Here is a 20539-nt window from a genome sequence, read left to right as displayed (position 1 = left end):
ATGGTGAAAAAGGTTTGTCGTATTACCAGACTTGGTATCCACCGGTCTACAGCACAATTTGCACTGAACATTGCTCTGCTCTTTGTTGGACTTCAAAAAGCCAAACCATTTCCAAATAACAAACAGTTGAACCCCTTATCAATAATTTATTCTTTGGAAGCTGCTCCTTCTCCATGGCTATCACTGCCACTGTTTTTGCCTACATTACAAATTTTTCGTGGTTAATAGTGGCTACTCCATCACGAGGTGCTAAGTGATTTTTAGTGGGCGTATACCTCTCCAGGTGCATATTGTCACTTCTCCACACGTTCCTGCTGCGTCAGAGGTGAAATGGACTGCTGTACCTAATTATTCTATATCGACATTATAGGAAATGTATCTAAATGTTTTTATATCGTTATTGAGGGAAGTAATTACCTCTAATTATTGATATGTCGCCCAGCCCTAATATAAAACGGAGACCGTGGTCATTTGGCTGGCCAATTACCGTCATCCAAAATTCCATGACCGTCACAGCCCTAGATGTAATTAAGTTACACACACCTAAATGAAGTCCTATTCATGGGTTGCACGTTTCGTCACAATAATGTTTTGAACGTTCGTTTTGGAATGATGCCCGACTGAGCATTCTACTCAATGCATCGTCAATGAGCGCTGATGAAGATCGCATCAAAAGTGCATTACAGTTTCTTGGAAATAATATGACATTCAAAAGGAAGCAAATAATTAGTAGGAAAACCTTGTCATAATTTTGATGTTTCCAGATTGACTTTAGATGCAGTATAACGTTAGCTAGCTAGCTAAGATTGAGGGGAGGCCACTGGATTTTAACTAGCTAACGTTAGCATTGCTAGCTATTTTTGACATACTTTGCTCGCTAATGACAACATTGTCATCTGTCTAAAGTAAATATGACCACATAATGCTGGCAGTGGTTTCCTAATAAATATCTTACTACTTTAGCAATGTCATTGTATTTCCAGGCACTATGGTGTAATTTAGACTAAATAGTAGTTAAACCCAGTCATTCTGGACAGAGGCTATCACCACTATGGCTTTGCCGGCAGAGGGCAGATTGAGAAGGTTCATAACAATGGCATGACGCGACTGAGTGACGGAGGTGCAAACTATGGATAGGATGCATGTCAAATCTCATAGCTAATCATATGAATTCCAGACATTATGATTCTGCCATCATGGACATAACGATGCGCAAAGCCAGTGTTAGCCAGAGGAACAACAACGTCCAAAGTACGGTGACTGAAGCACGAACAGACAGGCTCCTATTTTGTCAAATTCACAGTTGAATATAAGGAGCCAGTCCACTCTACTACCTGAACAGTTAGCAAAACCACAGGGAGTTACACCTGACCACTTACTTATTGACCAACCCGATAGTGGTATACAACAAACATTTTACCATTTCTAATCAATTACTAAAAGCACCAACATGTGACTCAATCGATGGGGCTAGAGAAGAACCAGGCAGCATCAGCACTTGTGAAAACCATTGATCAAGGTAGAATTTCTTAACCATGCCAATTGAAAGGAACAATCCGTTTGACATTTGTCATTTAGCAGAAGCTCATATCCAGGGCGACTTACAGTAGTGAGTGCATACATTTTCACTCTTTCTTTATACTGTTAAAATCTACAGCCCAATAGGCCTTCATAGAGAGCAATGGGGGGCGAAAATGGTCATTGGAAAATGACCTGTTGAATGGTGATTGATTGTTATTGAAGCAAACAACTGTCCACTAGAGGGAGTGTTTGCATGTGTCTATGGGGGAAGTAGGCAATAGAATGAATGATTCAATTCCAAGTCCTCTCCTCATCCTGTGTCCAATTATGGGTCATACTCTGCTTGCTGGAGGAGAGATTGGATTTCCTCTATTCCATTATCACGTACATGACATCCTCATCACTGTGAAAAGATTAATCTGTCTCTCAGCTCCAAGCAGTTGAATATATTGTCTCTGAATAGGAGGGAGACATACACCGCCACTCCTGAGACTCACTGCCAGGATAACTTTTCATGAAAACATTTTTTTTTGTTATGGTCACAGATAGGTGCAGTGAAATGTGCAGTGAAATGTGTTGTTTTATAGGGTCAGCCTGCAATTGTAGTGTAGCAACCCAGGAGCAAATGAGGGTTAAGTGCCTTGCTCAAGGGCACAGACAGATTTTTAACCTTGTTGGCTCAGGTATTCCAACCAGTGACCTTTCGGTTACTGGCCCAACGCTCTAACCGCTAGGCTACCTACCACTCATGAGGTAAGCAAGCAACATCATTTCATCCTCTCGCACACACACACAGTGACCTAACAGGCAGCCGCAGCACCCTGAGCTGACAGAGCTTTATCGAGGCCACAGGGCCACCACACCACTACCAGCATGCATCAGCTGCTTCCTGTCAGCAGCCCTCCTGTTGCACAGTGGGGGCATTTACTTCTCACGACCCACTGTCTTACTACTGGGTCAAAACAGACACCCTGCCCTAAACTACACTGTTTCACTGCTATAGCCCAATATTGTGAAAAGGTCAGGGAATTATTATTTGTTAATGTTGTATGACATTGTCATCACATAATGTGCCTGTGTGCTTGATTACCTATGTATTGTCATATGGGTTCGTTTGTTTGTGTCTGCACTAATGACACTAGGTCCATGAGGAGCCCAGTCATGCTTACTAGCTGTCGTTCCTTTAAGCCTAAACTTCCAGGGAGCGAGAGGGAATGATAATCCTGCGCTGCAGACTTTGGAAATAATTACTTAATACCCCATGCGTGGTCCAAAATTGTGATTTTCCAGTGGCTGTTAACACTTACAACAGGTAGGTTCTTACGGAAACAAAATGGGACTAAGTGTGGTAACTCAAAATTGCTGACCTACAGTGCATTCAGAAAGTATTCAGACCCCTTGACCTTTTCCACATTGTTACATTACAGCCTTATTCTAAAATGGATGAAATAAATTGGTTCTCCTCAATCTACACACAATACCCCATAATGACAAAGCGAAAACAGGTTTAGACCTTTTTGCAAATTTATTAAAACTAAAACAGCAATAGCTTATTTACATAAGTATTCAGACCCTTTGATATGAGACATGAAATTGAGCTTAGGTGTATCCTGTTTCCATTGATCATGCTTCTACAACTTGATTGGAGTCCACCTGTGGTAAATTCAATTGATTGGACATGATTTGGAAAGACACACACACACCTGTCTATTTCATTTCTGCAGCATTGAAGGTCCCCAAGAACACAGTGACCTCCATCATTCTTAAATGGAAGAAGTTTGGATCCACCAAGACTCTTCCTAGAGCTGGTTGCCTGGCCAAATTGAGCAATTGAGGGAGAAGGGCCTTGGTCAGGGAGGTTACCAAGAATCTGATGGTCACTCTGACAGAGTTCCTCTGTGAAGATGGGAGAACTTTCCAGGACAACCCTCTCTGCAGCACTGCACCAATCAGGCCTTTATGGTAATGGCCAGATGGAAGCCACTCCTCAGTAAAAGGCACAACAGTCCACTTGGAGTTTGCCAAAAGGCCCCTAAAGGACTCTCAGACCATGAGAAACAAGATTCTCTGGTCTGATGAAACCAATAATTAACTATTTGGCCTGAGGAAACCTGGCAGCATCCCTACAGCAAAGCATGGTGGTGGCAGCATCATGCTGTGGAGATATTTTTTCAGCACCAGGGACTGGGAGACTAGTCAGTATCGAGGGAAAGATGAACGGAGAAAAGTACAGAGAGATCCCTGATGAAAACCTGCTCCAGAGCTCTCAGGACCTCAGACTGGGGTGAAGGTTCACATTCCAACAGGACAACGACCCTAAGCACACAGCCAAGACAACACAGGAGTGGCTTCGGGACAAGTCTCTGAATGTCCTTGAGTGGAGCCAGAGCCCGGACATGAACATCTCTGGAGAGACCTGAAAATAGCTGTGCAGCGACACTCCCCATCCAACCTGACAGAGCTTGAGAGGATCTGCAGAGAACAATTGGAGAAACTCCCAAAATACAGGTGTGCCAAGATTGTAGAGTCATACCCAGGAGAAGACACGAGGCTGTAATTGCTGCCAAAGGTACATCAACAAAGCTGTCATCAAGGCAAAGGGTTGCTACTTTGAAGAATCTCAAATGTATTTTGATTTGTTTAATACTTTTTTGTTTACTACATGATTCCATATGTGTTATTGCATAGTGTTGATGCCTTCACTATGAAAAACCCTGGAATGAGTAGGTGTGTCCAAACTTTCAACTGGTACTGTACATAAATGTGATATTTCTTATTTTATGGAGGGGGGGGGGGGGGGGAATTAGGAAAAAGTCAAGGGTTTTGAATACTCTCCAAATGCATTGTATTATTGGTAGCGTGTCAATGCTATAGTCCTCTAAACCATTTAAATTTGCATGGAAACCCATTTATAATTTAATGGATTCCCTATAGTCTAGCTGATTGACAGCTCCCCATAGACATCACCATTATGCTGTCATGAAGTGTGAACGCTTGCTGACTGCATAAGAGAGAGGACTTCCTGTGAGCGCCATCATGCATCAGCCCTCTAATGGAAATCATTCATTGAAACCGACCAGTCCAGGAGGACCCACACACATACCAAGAGATAGCTGGGATTTGTAAAAGGTCAGAAGACAAAGCCTTGAGGCATGTTGATACTTAATATTCCTAATTCCTATTAATATTTTATGATAGTCATTAATAATTCATAATAGGCCTTCAGGGAAAATCAGACTTAAGTCTTGATAGGAACATGCATAATTGTTTCCCCATTTTACAGTTGTCTAAATTAAACTTTACATCACCATAAAAAAGATTGAGCAGGTCGAATAAGCCTTCTTATCCACAACAAACTGCTGGATACTTTCTGGTCAAAAAAGGTGCTGCATCTTACCTGAAGTTCACACCAGGCAACTTCTACCCATGTGTCGGTATCCAGACCTTTATAGACAGTCTTGAAGGACCCTCTCCCGAGCTCAATATCAAACTTGAGAAACCGTCCCCCAGGGGATGTGGAAACAGCTTTCATTTCGGCCTCTTCCTCGTTCTCGTCGCTGGCAGTTCTGATAGCATTTTTACTGCCGTCGGTGGATGCAACGTTCAATGTATCCCCTGCTTTCTCCTTAGCGCTGGCACTCTCTGTTGCGCTGTCTTTCTGCCCCCCTTGACTCTCTGTGCTGGAGCCCTCCTGTGGCCCTGACCAAGCTCCCCGTGTCCTGTCAACTATCGTGCGCAGGTTTATGTTGAGGATTTTACTGCTGTTGTCACATTCTGGCACCTCAAAGGCCTGTTCATCCGAGTCCGAGAACCACAAACTTCTCCTGATGAATCTTTGACGTACGATCAGCTGATAATTCGATGGAGGATACGAACTTGGGTCGCTCCCACTTCTCACGACTGTCGAAGTGCCCATATTATTGACATTTCCGTCACTGATGGTCTCATAAATATTTATGTTGAGATCACATTGTGAATTGGGAACAGATGGATATTTAAAGCCATCGTGCTCGGTACCCGATTCCATGGCAATTTCACTTTTGAATCACTGACGTTTCTAGATGATGAATGCCATATGGTTGTTCCGGACACTAAGGTGGAGTGGGGATGGAAGACCTGCAGCACCCGCTCAGTTACGCAATTCTCCAGCATGGGGGTATCAAAGGAACGATGTCAGTCTGCACATCCAATCTAAACGAAAGCAAAGAGTTAAAATATTTTAAAAGGAGTGGATGAAATCATTGACATGGCCTTGCATTTCGCAACACATTTGGTATGTTAACTAGCTAAACCAGCTTGGTTTCTGCTTCCTGTCATCAGCAAGCAAAGTTGAGAAATTAAAAACAAATGGTTAACACTAAAAAAAAAATAGCTGAATAGGTGTAGGTAATTTGCTAGCTATTTAGCTAATGAACGTATACATTTAGCTATAGTACTGATTTAGCAGGTGCACATCAATTTAATGTCGAGATTCGCGTCAGCGAGGGAGTTAATGAAGTGACAACTTTATCCAACTACCCATAAAAAAAGCTAATAACTAGCTCCCACTCCAATAATTCAAAAATATTCATGGTAGCTTGTCTGTAGCTGCTTATGTACATTTCGAGCAGGCGTAGAAGCTGGGATTTGTCTAGGATACAGCTTGTCAAAGTTGACTTGTAACGTTACATGCTCGTAGCAGGTTTAGGAGAACTTACGCACTACGCAGCAGGTTAGGCTAATTAGATTAAAGTTAGGCAAGGGTTATCTAAAATGAAACAAAAATATATTTGACAAAAGCGGTATCCCATCTAGAAATGACTGGAAGCTGGCTGACGCCTACTAGCCGACTGATGACGCTAGCTCAGTCCGACAAACAACAACGAGACAGCAAAATTAGTGCAGTTTTTATTTTATTTTTATCGGTCTATACATATTTGCTTATTTTCGCTCGATGGGTCCGAGCTGTAGCTAATAAATCATAAACGAGAAAACTGTTGCCATTTCGGACGGAATATCACCAACCTTGCATCCCTCGCCTACGTCTTATATAGCCCTGTTGCCGCCAAATGACTAGCGGCTATGCAGGCTGTCTCATCCGATGTGGTGGGAGCTTCCCCTGCTGCTGAGCTTTCTGCAGGTTACCGGCGCGAGTGTCTCATACGGCTTTCAGAGGCGATGAATCTTCAACGTAGTGTTGTAATGTTGATTGAATGTCCAGGTGAATATTCTCAGCATTAAATTGCCAACGTTTTGCATCCCACAAAGTATCCAACTGCGAGGTCCCCTTTTTACACATTGATTCCACGCCCCTAGTAACGACTGGACCTCCTGCTACGTGACAACAGAGGAGGGGAGACGTGTTGACCCAGCCCATATGCTTGAAATAATATAGTCCCGAAAGGATACACGAAATAGGGATATAGGCTATGGCAGTTGTTCAAAACCCTATACTAGCCTACTTCTTTCAATTTATTGAGGTGCATGACAGGGCTATACATTTGATTGAAGACAGCTAAATTAACTAAACTCAGCAAAAAAAGAAACGTCCCTTTTTCAGGACCCTGTCTTTCAAAGATAATTCGTAAAAATCCAAATAACTTCACAGATCTTCATTGTAAAGGGTTTAAACACTTTCCCATGCTTGTTCAATGAACCATAAACAATTAATGAATATGCAACTGTGAAACGGTCCTTAAGACACTAACAGCTTATAGACGGTAGGCAACTAAGGTCACTGTTATGAAAACTTAGGACACTAAAGAGGCCTTTCTACTGACTCTGAAAAACACCAAAAGAACGATGCCCAGGGTGCCTGCTCATCTGCGTGAATGTGCCTTAGGCATGCTGCAAGGAGGCATGAGGATTGCAGATGTGGCCAGGGCAATAAATTGCTATGTTTACTATGAGACGCCTAAGACAGCGCTACAGGGAGACAGGACGGACAGCTGATCGTCCTCGTAGTGGCAGACCACGTGTAACAACACCTGCACAGGATCGGTCCATCCGAACATCACACCTGCGGGACAGGTACAGGATGGCAACAACAACTGCCTGAGTTACACCAGGAACGCACAATCCCTCCAGTGCTCAGCTGTCTGCAATAGGCTGAGAGAGGCTGGACTGAGGGCTTGTAGGCCTGTTGTAAAGGCAGGTTCTCACCAGACATCACCGGCGACAACGTTGCCTATGGGCACAAACCCACCGTCGCTTTACCAGACAGGACTGGCAAAAAGTGCTCTTCACTGACGAGTCGCGGTTTTGTCTCACCAGGTGTGATGGTCGGATTTGCGTTTATCGTCAAAGGAATGAGCGTTACACCGAGGCCTGTACTCTAAAGTGGGATCGATTTGGAGGTGGAGGGTCCGTTATGGTCTGGGGCGGTGTGTCACAGCATCAACGGACTGAGCTTGTTGTCATTGCAGGCAATCTCAACACTGTGCGTTACAGGAAAGACATCCTCCTCCCCCATGTGGTACCCTTCCTGCAGACTTATCCTGACATGACCCTTCAGCACGACAATGCCACCAGCCATACTGCTCATTCTATGCGCGATTTCATGCAAGACAGGAATGTCAGTGTTCTGCCATGGCCAGCAAAGAGCCCGGATCTCAATCCCATTGAGCACATCTGGGACCTGTTGGATTGGTTGGTGAGAGCTAGGGCCATTCCCCCCAGAAATGTCCAGGAACTTGCAAGTGCCTTGGTGGAAGAGTGGGGTAACATCTGACAGCAAGAACTGGCAAATCTGGTGCAGTCCATGAGGAGGAGATGTACTGCAGTACGTAATGCAGCTGGTGGCCACACCAGATACTGACTGTTACTTTTATTTTTGACCCCCTTTGTTCGGGGACCAAATTAATCCATTTCTGTTAGTCACATGTCTGGGGAACTTGTTCAGTTTATGTTTCAGTTGTTGAATGTTGTTATGTTCATACAAACATTTACACATGTTAAGTTTGCTGAAAATTAACACAGTTGACAGTGAGAGGCAGTTTCTTTTTTTGCTAAGTTTATTTCCCATGACTAGGTCTCTCTCAATTCAATTTCAATTTAAGGGCAATTTAAAGCAAGTGAAGTAGATAAAACAAAAGTGAAATAAACAATCAAAAATAACAGTAAACATTCCACTCACAAAAGTTCCAAAAGAATAAAGACATTTCAAATGTCATATTATGTGCAAATAGTTAAAGTACAAAAGGGAAAATAAATAAATGTACATTTGGGTTGTATTTACAATGGTGTTTGCTCTTCACTGGTTGCCTTTTTCTTGTGGCAACAGGTCACAAATGTTGCTGCTCTGACGGCACACTGTGGTATTTCACCCACTAGATATGGGAGTTTATCAAATTTGGGTTTGTTTTCAAATTCTTTGTGGGTCTGTGTAATCTGAGGCAAATATCAATCAAATGTATTTATAAAGCCCTTTTTACATCATCACAAAGTTCTATACAGAAACCCAGCCTAAAACCCCAAACAGCAAGCAATGCAGATGTAGAAGCACGGTGGCTAGGAAAAACTCCCTAGAAGGCAGGAACCTAGGAAGAAACCTAGAGAGGAACCAGGCTCTGAGGGGTTGCCAGTCCTCTTCTGGCTGTGCCGGGTGGAGATTCTAACAGTACATGGCCAAGATGTTGAAACGTTCATAGATGACCAGCAGGGTCAAATAATAATATTCACAGTGGTTGTAGAGGGTGCAACAGGTCAGCACCTCAGGAGTAAATGTCAGTTGAGACAGCAGGTGCGGTAGAGAGAGAGATTCGAAAAACAGCAGGTCCGGGACAAGGTAGCACGTCTAATATGGTCCTACATTTGGCAGGAAGTGCATCTCAGTTTCCAGTGTTGGAAAAAGTACCCAATTGTAATACTTGAGTAAAAGTAAAGATACCTTAATATAAAATGACACAAGGAAAAGTGAAAGTCACCCAGTAAAATACTACTTGAGTAAAAGTCTAAAAGTATTTGGTTTTAAATTTACTTAAGTATCAAAAGTAAAGGTAATTGTTAAAATATACTTAGGTATCAAAAGTAAAAGTATAAATAATTTCAAATTCCTTATATTAAGCAAACCACACAGCACCATTTTCTTGTTTTTTAAATTTATGGATAGCCAGAGGCACTCAGAAATAATTTACAAACGAAGCACATGTGTGAATTGGACACTTTTCCTGTCCTGTTAAACATTCAACATGTAAGTACTTTTGGGTGTCAGGGAAAATGTATGGAGTAAAATGTACCTTTTTTTTAGGAATGTAGAGAAGTAAAAGTAAAAACAGTCAAAAATATAAAGAGTAAAGTAAAGTAAAGTACAGATACCCCAAAACACTACTTAAGTCGAACTTTAAAGTATTTTTACTTAAGTACTTTACACCCCTATCAGTTTCCACCTCTTGAGAGCGTACGTGTACTTTGCCTTTCTCAATATTTTGTTATTTTTTTTAACCTTTATCTATAGCAAGGCTATGCTCACTGAGTCTGTACGTAGTCAAAGCTTTCTTTAAGTTTGGCTTAGTCACAGTGGTCAGGTATTCTGCCACTGTGTACTCTCTGTTTAGGGCCAAATAGCATTCCAGTTAGCTCGGTTTTTTTGTTGATTCTTTCCAATGTGTCAAGTAATTTTTGTTTTCTCATGATTTGCTTGGGTCTAATTGTGTTGCTGTCCTGGGGCTCTGTGGGGTCTGTTTGTGTTTGTTAACAGAGCCCCAGGACCAGCTTGCTTAGGGGACTCTTCTCCAGGTTCATTTCTCTGTAGATGCTGGCTTTGTTAAGGAAGGTTTGGGAATCGCTTCCTTTTAGGTGGTTGTAGAATTTAACGACTATTTTCTGTATTTTGACAATTAGCTGGTATCGGCCTAATTCTGCTCTGCATCCATTATTTATTGTTTTAAGCTCTACACAGAGGATTTTTTGCAGAATTCTGCATGCTGTGTCTCAATTTGGTGTTTGTCCCATTTTGTGAATTCTTGGTTGGTGAGCGGACCCCAGACCTCACAACCATAAAGGGCAATGGGTTCTATAGCTAATTGAAGTATTTTTAGCCAGATGCTAATTGATGTGTCGAATTGTCTCTCAGATCGTTCACAGCTTTGTGGAAGTTACCTGTGGCGCTGACGTTTAGACCGAGGTATATATAGTTTTTTGTGTGCTGTAGGCCAACGGTTTCTAGATGGAATTTGTATTCGAGGTCCTGGAAACTGGACCTTTTTTGGAACACCATTATTTTTGTCTTACTGAGATTTACTGTCAGGGCCCAGGTCTGACAGAATCTGTGCAGAAGATGTAGGCTCTCTTTGGTTGGGGACAGAAGCACCAGATCATCAGAAAACAGTAGACATTTGACTTCAGATTCTAGTAGAGTGAGGCCGGGTGCTGCATACTGTTCTAGTGCCCTTGACAGTTTGTTGATATCATATTTCAGGTAAGACCCAGATGCAGACAGTGTCGAAGTAACAAAAGTGTATTACTAGTATATGGGCAGGCAAAACGACAGGTCAAGGGCAGGCAGAGGTCAGTAATCCAGATAGGGTGCAAAAGGTCCAGAACGGCAGGCAGTCTCTGGGTCAGAGCAGATAGGGATCAATAATCCAGTGGGTGTGGCAAGGTACAGAACGGCAGGCAGGTTCAGGGTCAGGGTAGGCAGAATGGTCAAAACCGGGAGAAACTAGAAAACAGGAACTAGAACAGAGGGGGGAAACACTTGTAGGTTTCACGAAACAAAACGAACTGGCAACAGACAAACCGAGAACACAGGTATAAATACACTGGGGATAATGGGGAAGATTGGCGACACCTGGAGGGGGGTGGAGACAAACACAAAGACAGGTGAAACAGATCAGGTTGTGACAGTACCACCCCCCCCCCCCCCACCCCCCCCTCCCCGGGGGGGCGCATTCCTGGTTGACTGGGGTGACGGCATTGGAAATCTGTGATGAGACCAGGGACCCAGCACCTCTCTTCCAGGCCATAACCCTCCCAGTCAACCAGGTACTGGAACCCCCTGCCCCAAGGTCGAACCTTCAGGAGACACCTCACCGTGTACGCCGGTTGGCCGGGGGAGAGGGGTGGTTCTGGAAATAGGAGACAAAGGGCTGTGAGACATGGGTTTAATTCTGTAAACATGAAAATGGGATGTATACGGAGGGTACAGGCAACAGAAGACGAACAGCAGAGGGGCTAATGACCTTGGAGATGGGGAAAGGGCCGATAAACCGGGGGGAGAGTTTGCGGGGTTCCACCTGGAGGGGCAGATCCCGGGTGGGCAGCCATACCTTCAGCCAGAGATGATACCGGGGAACCGGGGTCCGGTGGCGAGCCGCTTGTTGTCGATACCCGGAGGTGGTCTTGAGAAGGGCCGACCGGGATCTCTTCCAGGTACGACGACAGTGGCGGACAAACATCTGGGCCAAAGGTATGCCGACCTCTTTCTCCTGCTCAGGGAAGAGCGGGGGCTGGAACCCCAGGGAACACTCAAAGGGTGATAGACCTGTGACAGAGCAAGGAAAGGTGTTGCGGGCATATTCGACCCACTCTAGTTGCTGGCTCCAGGGGATGGGGTTGGCGGAGACCAGGCAGCGCAGAGTCGTCTATAGGTCTTGGTTGGCTCACTTCGACTTGTCGTTGGACCAGTGGTGGAACCCGGAGGACAAGCTGGCCAATGACCTAATGAGTGTGCAGAACGCCTTCCAGAACCGGGACGAGAACTGAGGACCCCAGTTGGAGACCATGTCCACAGGCAGTCCATGGATCCGGAAGACATGCTGCACCATGAGCTGGGCCGTCTCTTTGGCAGAGGGTAGCTTGGATAGAGGAATGAAGTGGGCGGCTTTGGAAAACCGATCCACTACGGTCAGGATGGCGGTGTTGCCATCAGATGGGGGGAGACCCGTGACAAAGTCCAGGGATATGTGAGACCAGGGACGGTAAGGGACAGGCAGAGGTTGAAGAAGACCAGCCGGAGCTTGCTGAGGAGTCTTGTTCTGTACACAGATCATGCATGCGGCGACAAATGCGTAGACGTCAGGAAGCATGGGAGGCCACCAAAAGCGTTGTCGCACAAAGGCCAGAGTCCGCCGGGAGCCTGGGTGGCAGATAAGCCTGGAGCAGTAGGCTCACTCCAGGACTGAGAAGCAGACAGGAACAAACATCCGGTTATCTGGGCCCAACCCGGGGTTTGGCTTGGATCGCTGCACCTCACAAACCTCCTTCCCTATTCCCCAGCTGAGTGCCGTCGCCGGGCATGAGGTGGGAAGGATGGTCTCGGATTCTGGGTTTGAAGCCGTGGGGCTATAGCGGGGTGACAGCGCATCCGGCTTAACATTCTTGGATCCCGGCCGGTATGAGAGGGAGAAGTTGAACAAGGATGAACTAAGATGGGAGCTGTGGTGAAACGGTGTTTGAGATCCCGGAACACCTGGTCAACAGCTGGGGACCACGTGAACGGAACCTTGGGAGAGATTAGTGTAGACAGGGAGGAAGCCAGGGTGCTGTAACCCTGGATAAAGCGACGATAAAAGTTGGCAAATCCCAGGAAAAGTTGCAACTGCTTCCTGGATGTAGGCTCGGGCCAATCCACCACCGCTCTCATCTTTCCGGGATCCATCTGTACACTCCCTGCAGCGATGATGGAACCCAGAAAGGGGATGGTGGAGCGATGGATTTCGTTCTTCTCTGCTTTTACAAAAAGCTGGTTCTACAGGAAGCGTTGGAGACGCTGGAGCGTCTCGAAGGCAGAGGAGATGAAGGGTAGGGGGTAGCGGTTCTTCACCGTGATGTTGTTGAGACCCTGGTAGTCAATGCACGGGTGCAGGGTTTCGTCCTTCTTCTCCACAAAGAAGAACCATGCGCCGGCGGTGGAGGCAGAAGGACGGATGAACCCTGCAGCTAGGGAGTTCATAGCCTTGGTCTCCGGACCCGACAGAGAGTACAGTCATCCCCAGGGAGGAGTGGTGCCTGGGAGAAGGTCATCCTGCAGTCATATGGTCGGTGCAGCAGAAGCGAAGTGGCCTGGGCCTTACTGAACCCCTCCCGGAGGTCCTGGTCCTCCGCGGGAATAGCAAAGAGATCCGGGGCAACTTCAGAGTCCCCAGGAAGACGTCCCGGGGCAGGCTGTGCTGACTTCAGGCAATGGGCGTGGCAGAACGGGCTCCAGCCCATGATGACATCAGCAGACCAGTCGCTGCAGTTCCCTGACACATGTAGGTTGATGGGGGGTGGTATTGTGGGTGACCCGGCCTATAGAGTGCCCGTACAGTGCTCTAATGTCCATGTGAATGGAGAGGGGCTCAACATCAACAGTGAAGAGGTGACTCCGGGAAGCTGGCCTTCTAGGCAGAGTTGCAAAGGAAAAGCCATGTCTCAGACTGGCCAATAAAAATAAAATATTAAGATGGGCAAAAGAACACAAACACCGGACAGAGGAACTCTGCCTAGAATGACAGTATCCCGGAGTCGTCTCTTCACTGTTGACGTTGAGACTGGTGTTTTGCGGGTACTATTTAATGAGCTGCCAGTTGAGAACTTGTGAGGCGTCTGTTTCTCAAACTAGACACTCTAATGTACTTGTCCTCTTGCTCAGTTGTGCACCGGGGCCTCCCACTCCTCTTTCTATTCTGGTTAGAGCCAGTTTACGCTGTTCTGTGAAGGGAGTAGTACACAGCATTGTATGAGATCTTCAGTTTCTTGGCAATTTTTCACATGGAATAGCCTTCATTTCTCAGAACAAGAATAGACTGACAAGTTTCAGAAGAAAGTTATATGTTTCTCGCCATTTTGAGCCTGTAATCGAACCCACAAATGCTGATGCTCCAGATACTCAACTAGTCTAAAAAAGGCCAGTTTTATTTCTTTTTTAATCAGGACAACAGTTATCAGCTGTGCTAACATAATTGCAAAAAGGTTTTCTAATGATCATTTAGCCTTTTAAAATGATAAACTTGGATTAGCTAACACAAAGTACCATTGGAACACAGGAGTGATGGTTGCTGATAATGGGCCTCTGTATGCCTATGTAGATATTCCATTGAATATCAGCCATTTCCAGCTACAATAGTAATTTACTACATTAACAATGTCTACATTGTATTTCTGATCAATTTTATATTTTAATTGACAGATGTGCTTTTCTTTCAAAAACAAGGACATTTCTAAGTGACCCCAAACTTTTGAACGTGTGTGTACGTGTTGTGTTTTGGACACACCATTAGTAGCTGTGTCCAAACTTTTGACACCTGTGTTTCTCCTCGGCTCCTGACTGCATGTGCTGCCATAGAAATAGAATAAATAGAGCAGGTGTCCCCATTCAAGTCAATGATGGCCTAAGGGAAAGGGGGATACCTAGACAGTTGTACAACTGAATGCATTCAACTGAAATGTGTCTTCCGTATTCATCCCAACCTCTCTGAATCAGAGTTGTGCGTGGGGCTGCCTTAATCGACATCCACGTCTTCGCCTCCCGGGGAACAGTGGGTTAACTGCCTTGCTCAGGGGCAGAATGACAGATGTTCACCTTGTCAGGTCGGGGATTCGATCCAGCAACCTTTCAGTTACTGGCCCAAAGCTCTAACCAATAGGCTACCCAAAGACGCGAAGCAGGAAGTATACCTGTCAATATGTACTGTGATTTGTTAATTCAATTCAACTGACATTTCAAAAAACACATTCCATTTCGTGAGCCACATCAGTTAATATCAACCTGTTAGGGCTAGGGGGCAGCATTGACACGGCTGGATAAAAAACATACCCGATTTAATCTGGTTACCACTCCTACCCAGTAACTAGAATATGCATATACTTATTACATATGGATAGAAAACACCCTAAATTTTCTAAAACTGTTTGAATGGTGTCTGTGAGTATAACAGAACTCAAATGGCAGGTCAAAACCTGAGAGATTCCTTTACAGGAAGTGGCCTGTCTGACCATTTGTTGAACTTCTTTTCCATCTCTATCATTTACTAAGGATCTCTGCTCTAACGTGACACTTCCCACGTCTTCCATAGGCTCTCAGAGCCCGGGAAAAAACAGAATGTCGTCATTCCAGCCCCAGGCTGAAACACATTATCGCCTTTCTCAAGTGGCCGATCAAGGGACACTGGATTATGCGCGTGACCCCGACCGCCCCCGCCTTTGGGATTTTTTCCTCTGTTTGCCGAAAAGGAGATTCCCTGTCGGAATATTATCGCTTTTCTACGAGAAAAATGTCGTAAAAATTGATTTTAAACAGCGGTTGACATGCTTCGAAGTACGGTAATGGAATACTTAGAATTTTATTGTCATGAATTGCGCCATGCGCGTGACACTTCTTTACTATTTCGGATAGTGTCTGGAACGCACGAACAAAACGCCGCTATTCGGATATAACGATGGATTATTTTGGACCAAACCAACATTTGTTATTGAAGTAGCAGTCCTGGGTGTGTATTCTGACGAAGACAACAAAAGGTAATGAAACTTTTATAATAGTAAATATGATTATGGTGAGTGCTAAACTTGCCGGGTGTCTAAATAGCGAGCCCGTGATGCCTGGGCTATGTACTTAGAATATTGCAAAATGTGCTTTCACCAAAAAGCTATTTTAAAATCGGACATATCGAGTGCATAGAGGAGGTCTGTATCTATAATTCTTAAAATAATTGTTATGCTTTTTGTGAACGTTTATCGTGAGTAATTTAGTAAAATGTTAGCGAATTCCCCGGAAGTTTGCGGGGGGTATGCTAGTTCTGAACGTCACATGCTAATGTAAAAAGCTGGTTTTTGATATAAATATGAACTTGATTGAACAAAACATGCATGTATTGTATAACATAATGTCCTAGGGTTGTCATCTGATGAAGATCATCAAAGGTGAGTGCTGCATTTAGCTGTCTTCTGGGTTTTGGTGACATTATATGCTGGCTTGAAAAATGGGTGTCTGATTATTTCTGGCTTGGTACTCTGCTGACATAATCTAATGTTTTGCTTTCGTTGTAAAGCCTTTTTGAAATCGGACAGTGTGGTTAGATTAACGAGAGTCTTGTCTTTAAATGGCTGTAAAATAGTCATATGTTTGAGAAATTGAAGTAATAGGATTTTTAAGGTTTTGAAAATCGCGCCACAGGATAGCAGTGGCTGTTACGTAGGTGGGACGAATTCGTCCCGCCTAGCCTAGAGAGGTTAATATCATTTGAATGAACATTCTACATAGCCATGGAAATCATTGCATCACAATACCAGGCAGCCATGGACCCAGTTGGTATTCGATAGAGCGTTGCAACTCTGCCCACTTGTGGGGAAAACAACCTGTGGTGACCTAGGTTGCCCCATATGACTCACAGCAAAAAAAACTTTTTTCTTGTCTGTTTGTTTTAGTCAATTACAAAACTACATTTAAGAAAAGTACAACATCTCTGAAGATTACTTTACAACATTGCCTGCTCCCTAGCGTTCTCAGTACTTAGAAAAACGTAATATTGTAGGTCTTCCCACATGCCCCTTTTCATGACGATGCTAGCAGCCACTTTAGTGAGTGCTAGCTAGCTACCGCCTGGAACATTTAAGCTAGCCAAGATTAACAACGAAAACAGTGAGTGGCGTTTTGTAATGCTCAATTAGCCTTTCAAAATGATCAACTTGGATTAGCTAACACTACGTGCCATTGGAAGACAGGAGTGATGGTTGCTTATAATGGGCCTCTGTACATCTATGTTGATATTCCATTAACGAGAGTCTTGTCTTTAAAATGGTGTAAAATAGTCATATGTTTGAGAAATTGAAGTAATAGCATTTCTAAGATATTTGAATATCGCACCACGGGATTCCACTGGCTGTTGACTAGCCCAGAGAGGTTAAAAATCAGCCATTTCCAGCTACAATAGTAATTTACAACATTAACCTGTTAGGGCTAGGGGGCAGCATTGACACGGCTGGATAAAAAACATACCCGATTTAATCTGGTTACCACTCCTACCCAGTAACTAGAATATGCATATACTTATTACATATGGATAGAAAACACCCTACATTTTCTAAAACTGTTTGAATGGTGTCTGTGAGTATAACAGAACTCAAATGGCAGGTCAAAACCTGAGAGATTCCTTTACAGGAAGTGGCCTGTCTGACCATTTGTTGAACTTCTTTTCCATCTCTATCATTTACTAAGGATCTCTGCTCTAACGTGACACTTCCCACGTCGTCCATAGGCGCTCAGAGCCCGGGAAAAAACAGAATGTCGTCATTCCAGCCCCAGGCTGAAACACATTATCGCCTTTCTCAAGTGGCCGATCAAGAGACACTGGCTTATGCGCGTGACCCCGACCGCCCCCGCCTTTGGGATTTTTTCCTCTGTTTGCCGAAAAGGAGATTCCCTGTCGGAATATTATCGCTTTTCTACGAGAAAAATGTCGTAAAAATTGATTTTAAACAGCGGTTGACATGCTTCGAAGTACGGTAATGGAATACTTAGAATTTTATTGTCACGAATTGCGCCATGCGCGTAACACTTCTTTACTATTTCGGATAGTGTCTGGAACGCACGAACAAAACGCCGCTATTCGGATATAACGATGGATTATTTTGGACCAAACCAACATTTGTTATTGAAGTAGCAGTCCTGGGTGTGTATTCTGACGAAGACAACAAAAGGTAATGAAACTTTTATAATAGTAAATATGATTATGGTGAGTGCTAAACTTGCCGGGTGTCTAAATAGCGAGCCCGTGATGCCTGGGCTATGTACTTAGAATATTGCAAAATGTGCTTTCACCAAAAAGCTATTTTAAAATCGGACATATCGAGTGCATAGAGGAGGTCTGTATCTATAATTCTTAAAATAATTGTTATGCTTTTTGTGAACGTTTATCGTGAGTAATTTAGTAAAATGTTAGCGAATTCCCCGGAAGTTTGCGGGGGGTATGCTAGTTCTGAACGTCACATGCTAATGTAAAAAGCTGGTTTTTGATATAAATATGAACTTGATTGAACAAAACATGCATGTATTGTATAACATAATGTCCTAGGGTTGTCATCTGATGAAGATCATCAAAGGTGAGTGCTGCATTTAGCTGTCTTCTGGGTTTTGGTGACATTATATGCTGGCTTGAAAAATGGGTGTCTGATTATTTCTGGCTTGGTACTCTGCTGACATAATCTAATGTTTTGCTTTCGTTGTAAAGCCTTTTTGAAATCGGACAGTGTGGTTAGATTAACGAGAGTCTTGTCTTTAAATGGCTGTAAAATAGTCATATGTTTGAGAAATTGAAGTAATAGGATTTTTAAGGTTTTGAAAATCGCGCCACAGGATAGCAGTGGCTGTTACGTAGGTGGGACGAATTCGTCCCGCCTAGCCTAGAGAGGTTAACAATGTCTACACTGTATTTCTGATCAATTTGATGTTATTTTAACCTCTCTTGGGTAGGGGGCAGTATTTTCACGGCCGTATGAAAAACGTACCCAAATTAAATGGCCTACTACTCGGGCCCAGGAACTAGAATATGCATATTATTAGTAGATTTGGATAGAAAACACTCTGAAGTTTCTAAAACTGTTTGAATAATGTCTGTGAGTATAACAGAACTCATATGGCAGGCAAAAACCTGAGAAAAATCAAACCAGGAAGTGGGAAATCTGGTTCTTGTAGTCTTTTCAAGTCATTGCCTATGTAACACACAGTGACTTAGAGTTCCTTTTGCACTTCCCAAGGCTTCCACTAGATGTCAACAGTCTTCAGAACCTAGTTTGAACACAGAGCGAACAAGAAGTGAACAGTGAACACAGAGCGAACAAGAAGGCCGGGAAGTTGGTGACTCAGAAAATGACGTGAGTTTTGTGGCGCGTGTTCACGTGATGAGGTATCTCTGTTCCAAAACGTTTTTCAAGACATTGGAATAATCCGGTTGGAATATACAACGTTTGACATGTTTCAACGAACGTAAATAGAACTTTTTTTTAAACTTTTCATCGTGAAATTTTGGGTGCGCTTCCATTTGGAGTAGCTTACTGAACGCACAAACAACAAGGAGGTATTTGGACATAAATTATGGACTTTATCGAACAAAACAACATTTATTGTGGACCTGGGATTTCTGGAAGTGCCTTCTGATGAAGATCATCAAAGGTAAGTGAATATTTCTAATGCTATTTATGATTTTAGATGACTGCAAAATGGCGGGTATCTGTATTGCCTGGTGTATGTTTCTGAGCGCCAGTACTCAGATTATTGCAAAGTGTGCTTTCCCCGTGAAGCTTTTTAGAAATCTATCACAGCGGTTGCATAAAGGAGATGGTTATCAATAATTCTTTGAATAACACTTTAATATTTTATCAACGTTTATGATGAGTATTTTTGTAAATTGTTGTGCTGGTTCACCGACAGTATTGGAGGCAAAATATTTTCTGAACATCACGCGCCAATGTAAAATGCTGTTTTTGGATATAAATATGAACCTTATCGAACAAAACATACATGTATTGTCTAACATTGAGTTCTAGGAGTGTCATCTGATGAAGATCGTCAAAGGTTAGTGCTTAATTTTAGCTGAACTTCTGGTATATGTGACCCCTCTCCTGCTTGGAAAATGGCTGTGTGGTTTTTCTTGTGTTGTACCTGTCCTAACATAATCTAACTTTATGCTTTCGCCGTAAAGCCTTTTTGAAATCGGACAATGTGGGTACTTTAAGGAGAAGTGTACATTTAAAATGGTGTAAAATAGTCGTATGTTTGAGAACTTTGAATTATGACATTTTGTTGATTTGAATTTGGTGCTCTGATTTTTCACTGGCTGTTGAATAGTGTGGGGTTAATGGGGTTAACCTGTTGGGGGTAGGGGGCAGTATTGACACGGCTGGATAAAAAACGTACCCGATTTAATCTGGTTACTACTCCTACCCAGTAACTAGAATATGCATATAATTATTGGCTTTGGATAGAAAACACCCTAAAGTTTCTAAAACTGTTTGAATGGTGTCTGTGAGTATAACAGAACTCATATGGCAGGCAAAAACCTGAGAGGATTCTATATGGGAAGTGGCCTGTCTGACAAGTTGTTGTTCATCTGGGCTCTTTTTA

The 20539-nt window shown here is 43.6% G+C and overlaps 2 protein-coding genes across 6 annotated transcripts in view; both read right to left on the bottom strand.

Annotated features, from left to right (window-relative positions):
• Window positions 1-6784, bottom strand: part of LOC106571792 (serine/threonine-protein kinase WNK2) — a 139951-nt gene extending 133167 nt beyond the window's left edge. For all 5 annotated transcript variants that reach the window (XM_082961952.1, XM_082961954.1, XM_082961953.1 and 2 more), the window contains exons 1-2: window positions 6526-6784; window positions 4919-5712 (exon numbers count right to left, since the gene is read on the bottom strand). In XM_082961952.1, coding sequence (XP_082818078.1) covers window positions 4919-5548 — 630 coding nt within the window. In that variant the 5' untranslated portion in view covers window positions 5549-5712; window positions 6526-6784. The remainder of the gene's footprint in view (window positions 1-4918; window positions 5713-6525) is intronic.
• A 6405-nt stretch (window positions 6785-13189) lies between these two features.
• Window positions 13190-20539, bottom strand: part of LOC106571828 (T-complex protein 1 subunit alpha-like) — a 65561-nt gene continuing 58211 nt past the window's right edge. Inside the window, exon 5 of the mRNA XM_045696079.1 lies at window positions 13190-13380. Within this exon, the coding sequence (XP_045552035.1) occupies window positions 13190-13380 (191 nt within the window). The remainder of the gene's footprint in view (window positions 13381-20539) is intronic.

The sequence above is a fragment of the Salmo salar genome, chromosome 15 (genome assembly GCF_965601325.2).
Source record: "Salmo salar chromosome 15, fSalSal1, whole genome shotgun sequence".
Lineage (NCBI taxonomy): Eukaryota > Metazoa > Chordata > Actinopteri > Salmoniformes > Salmonidae > Salmo > Salmo salar.
This window is presented reverse-complemented; position numbering and strand designations above follow the sequence as displayed.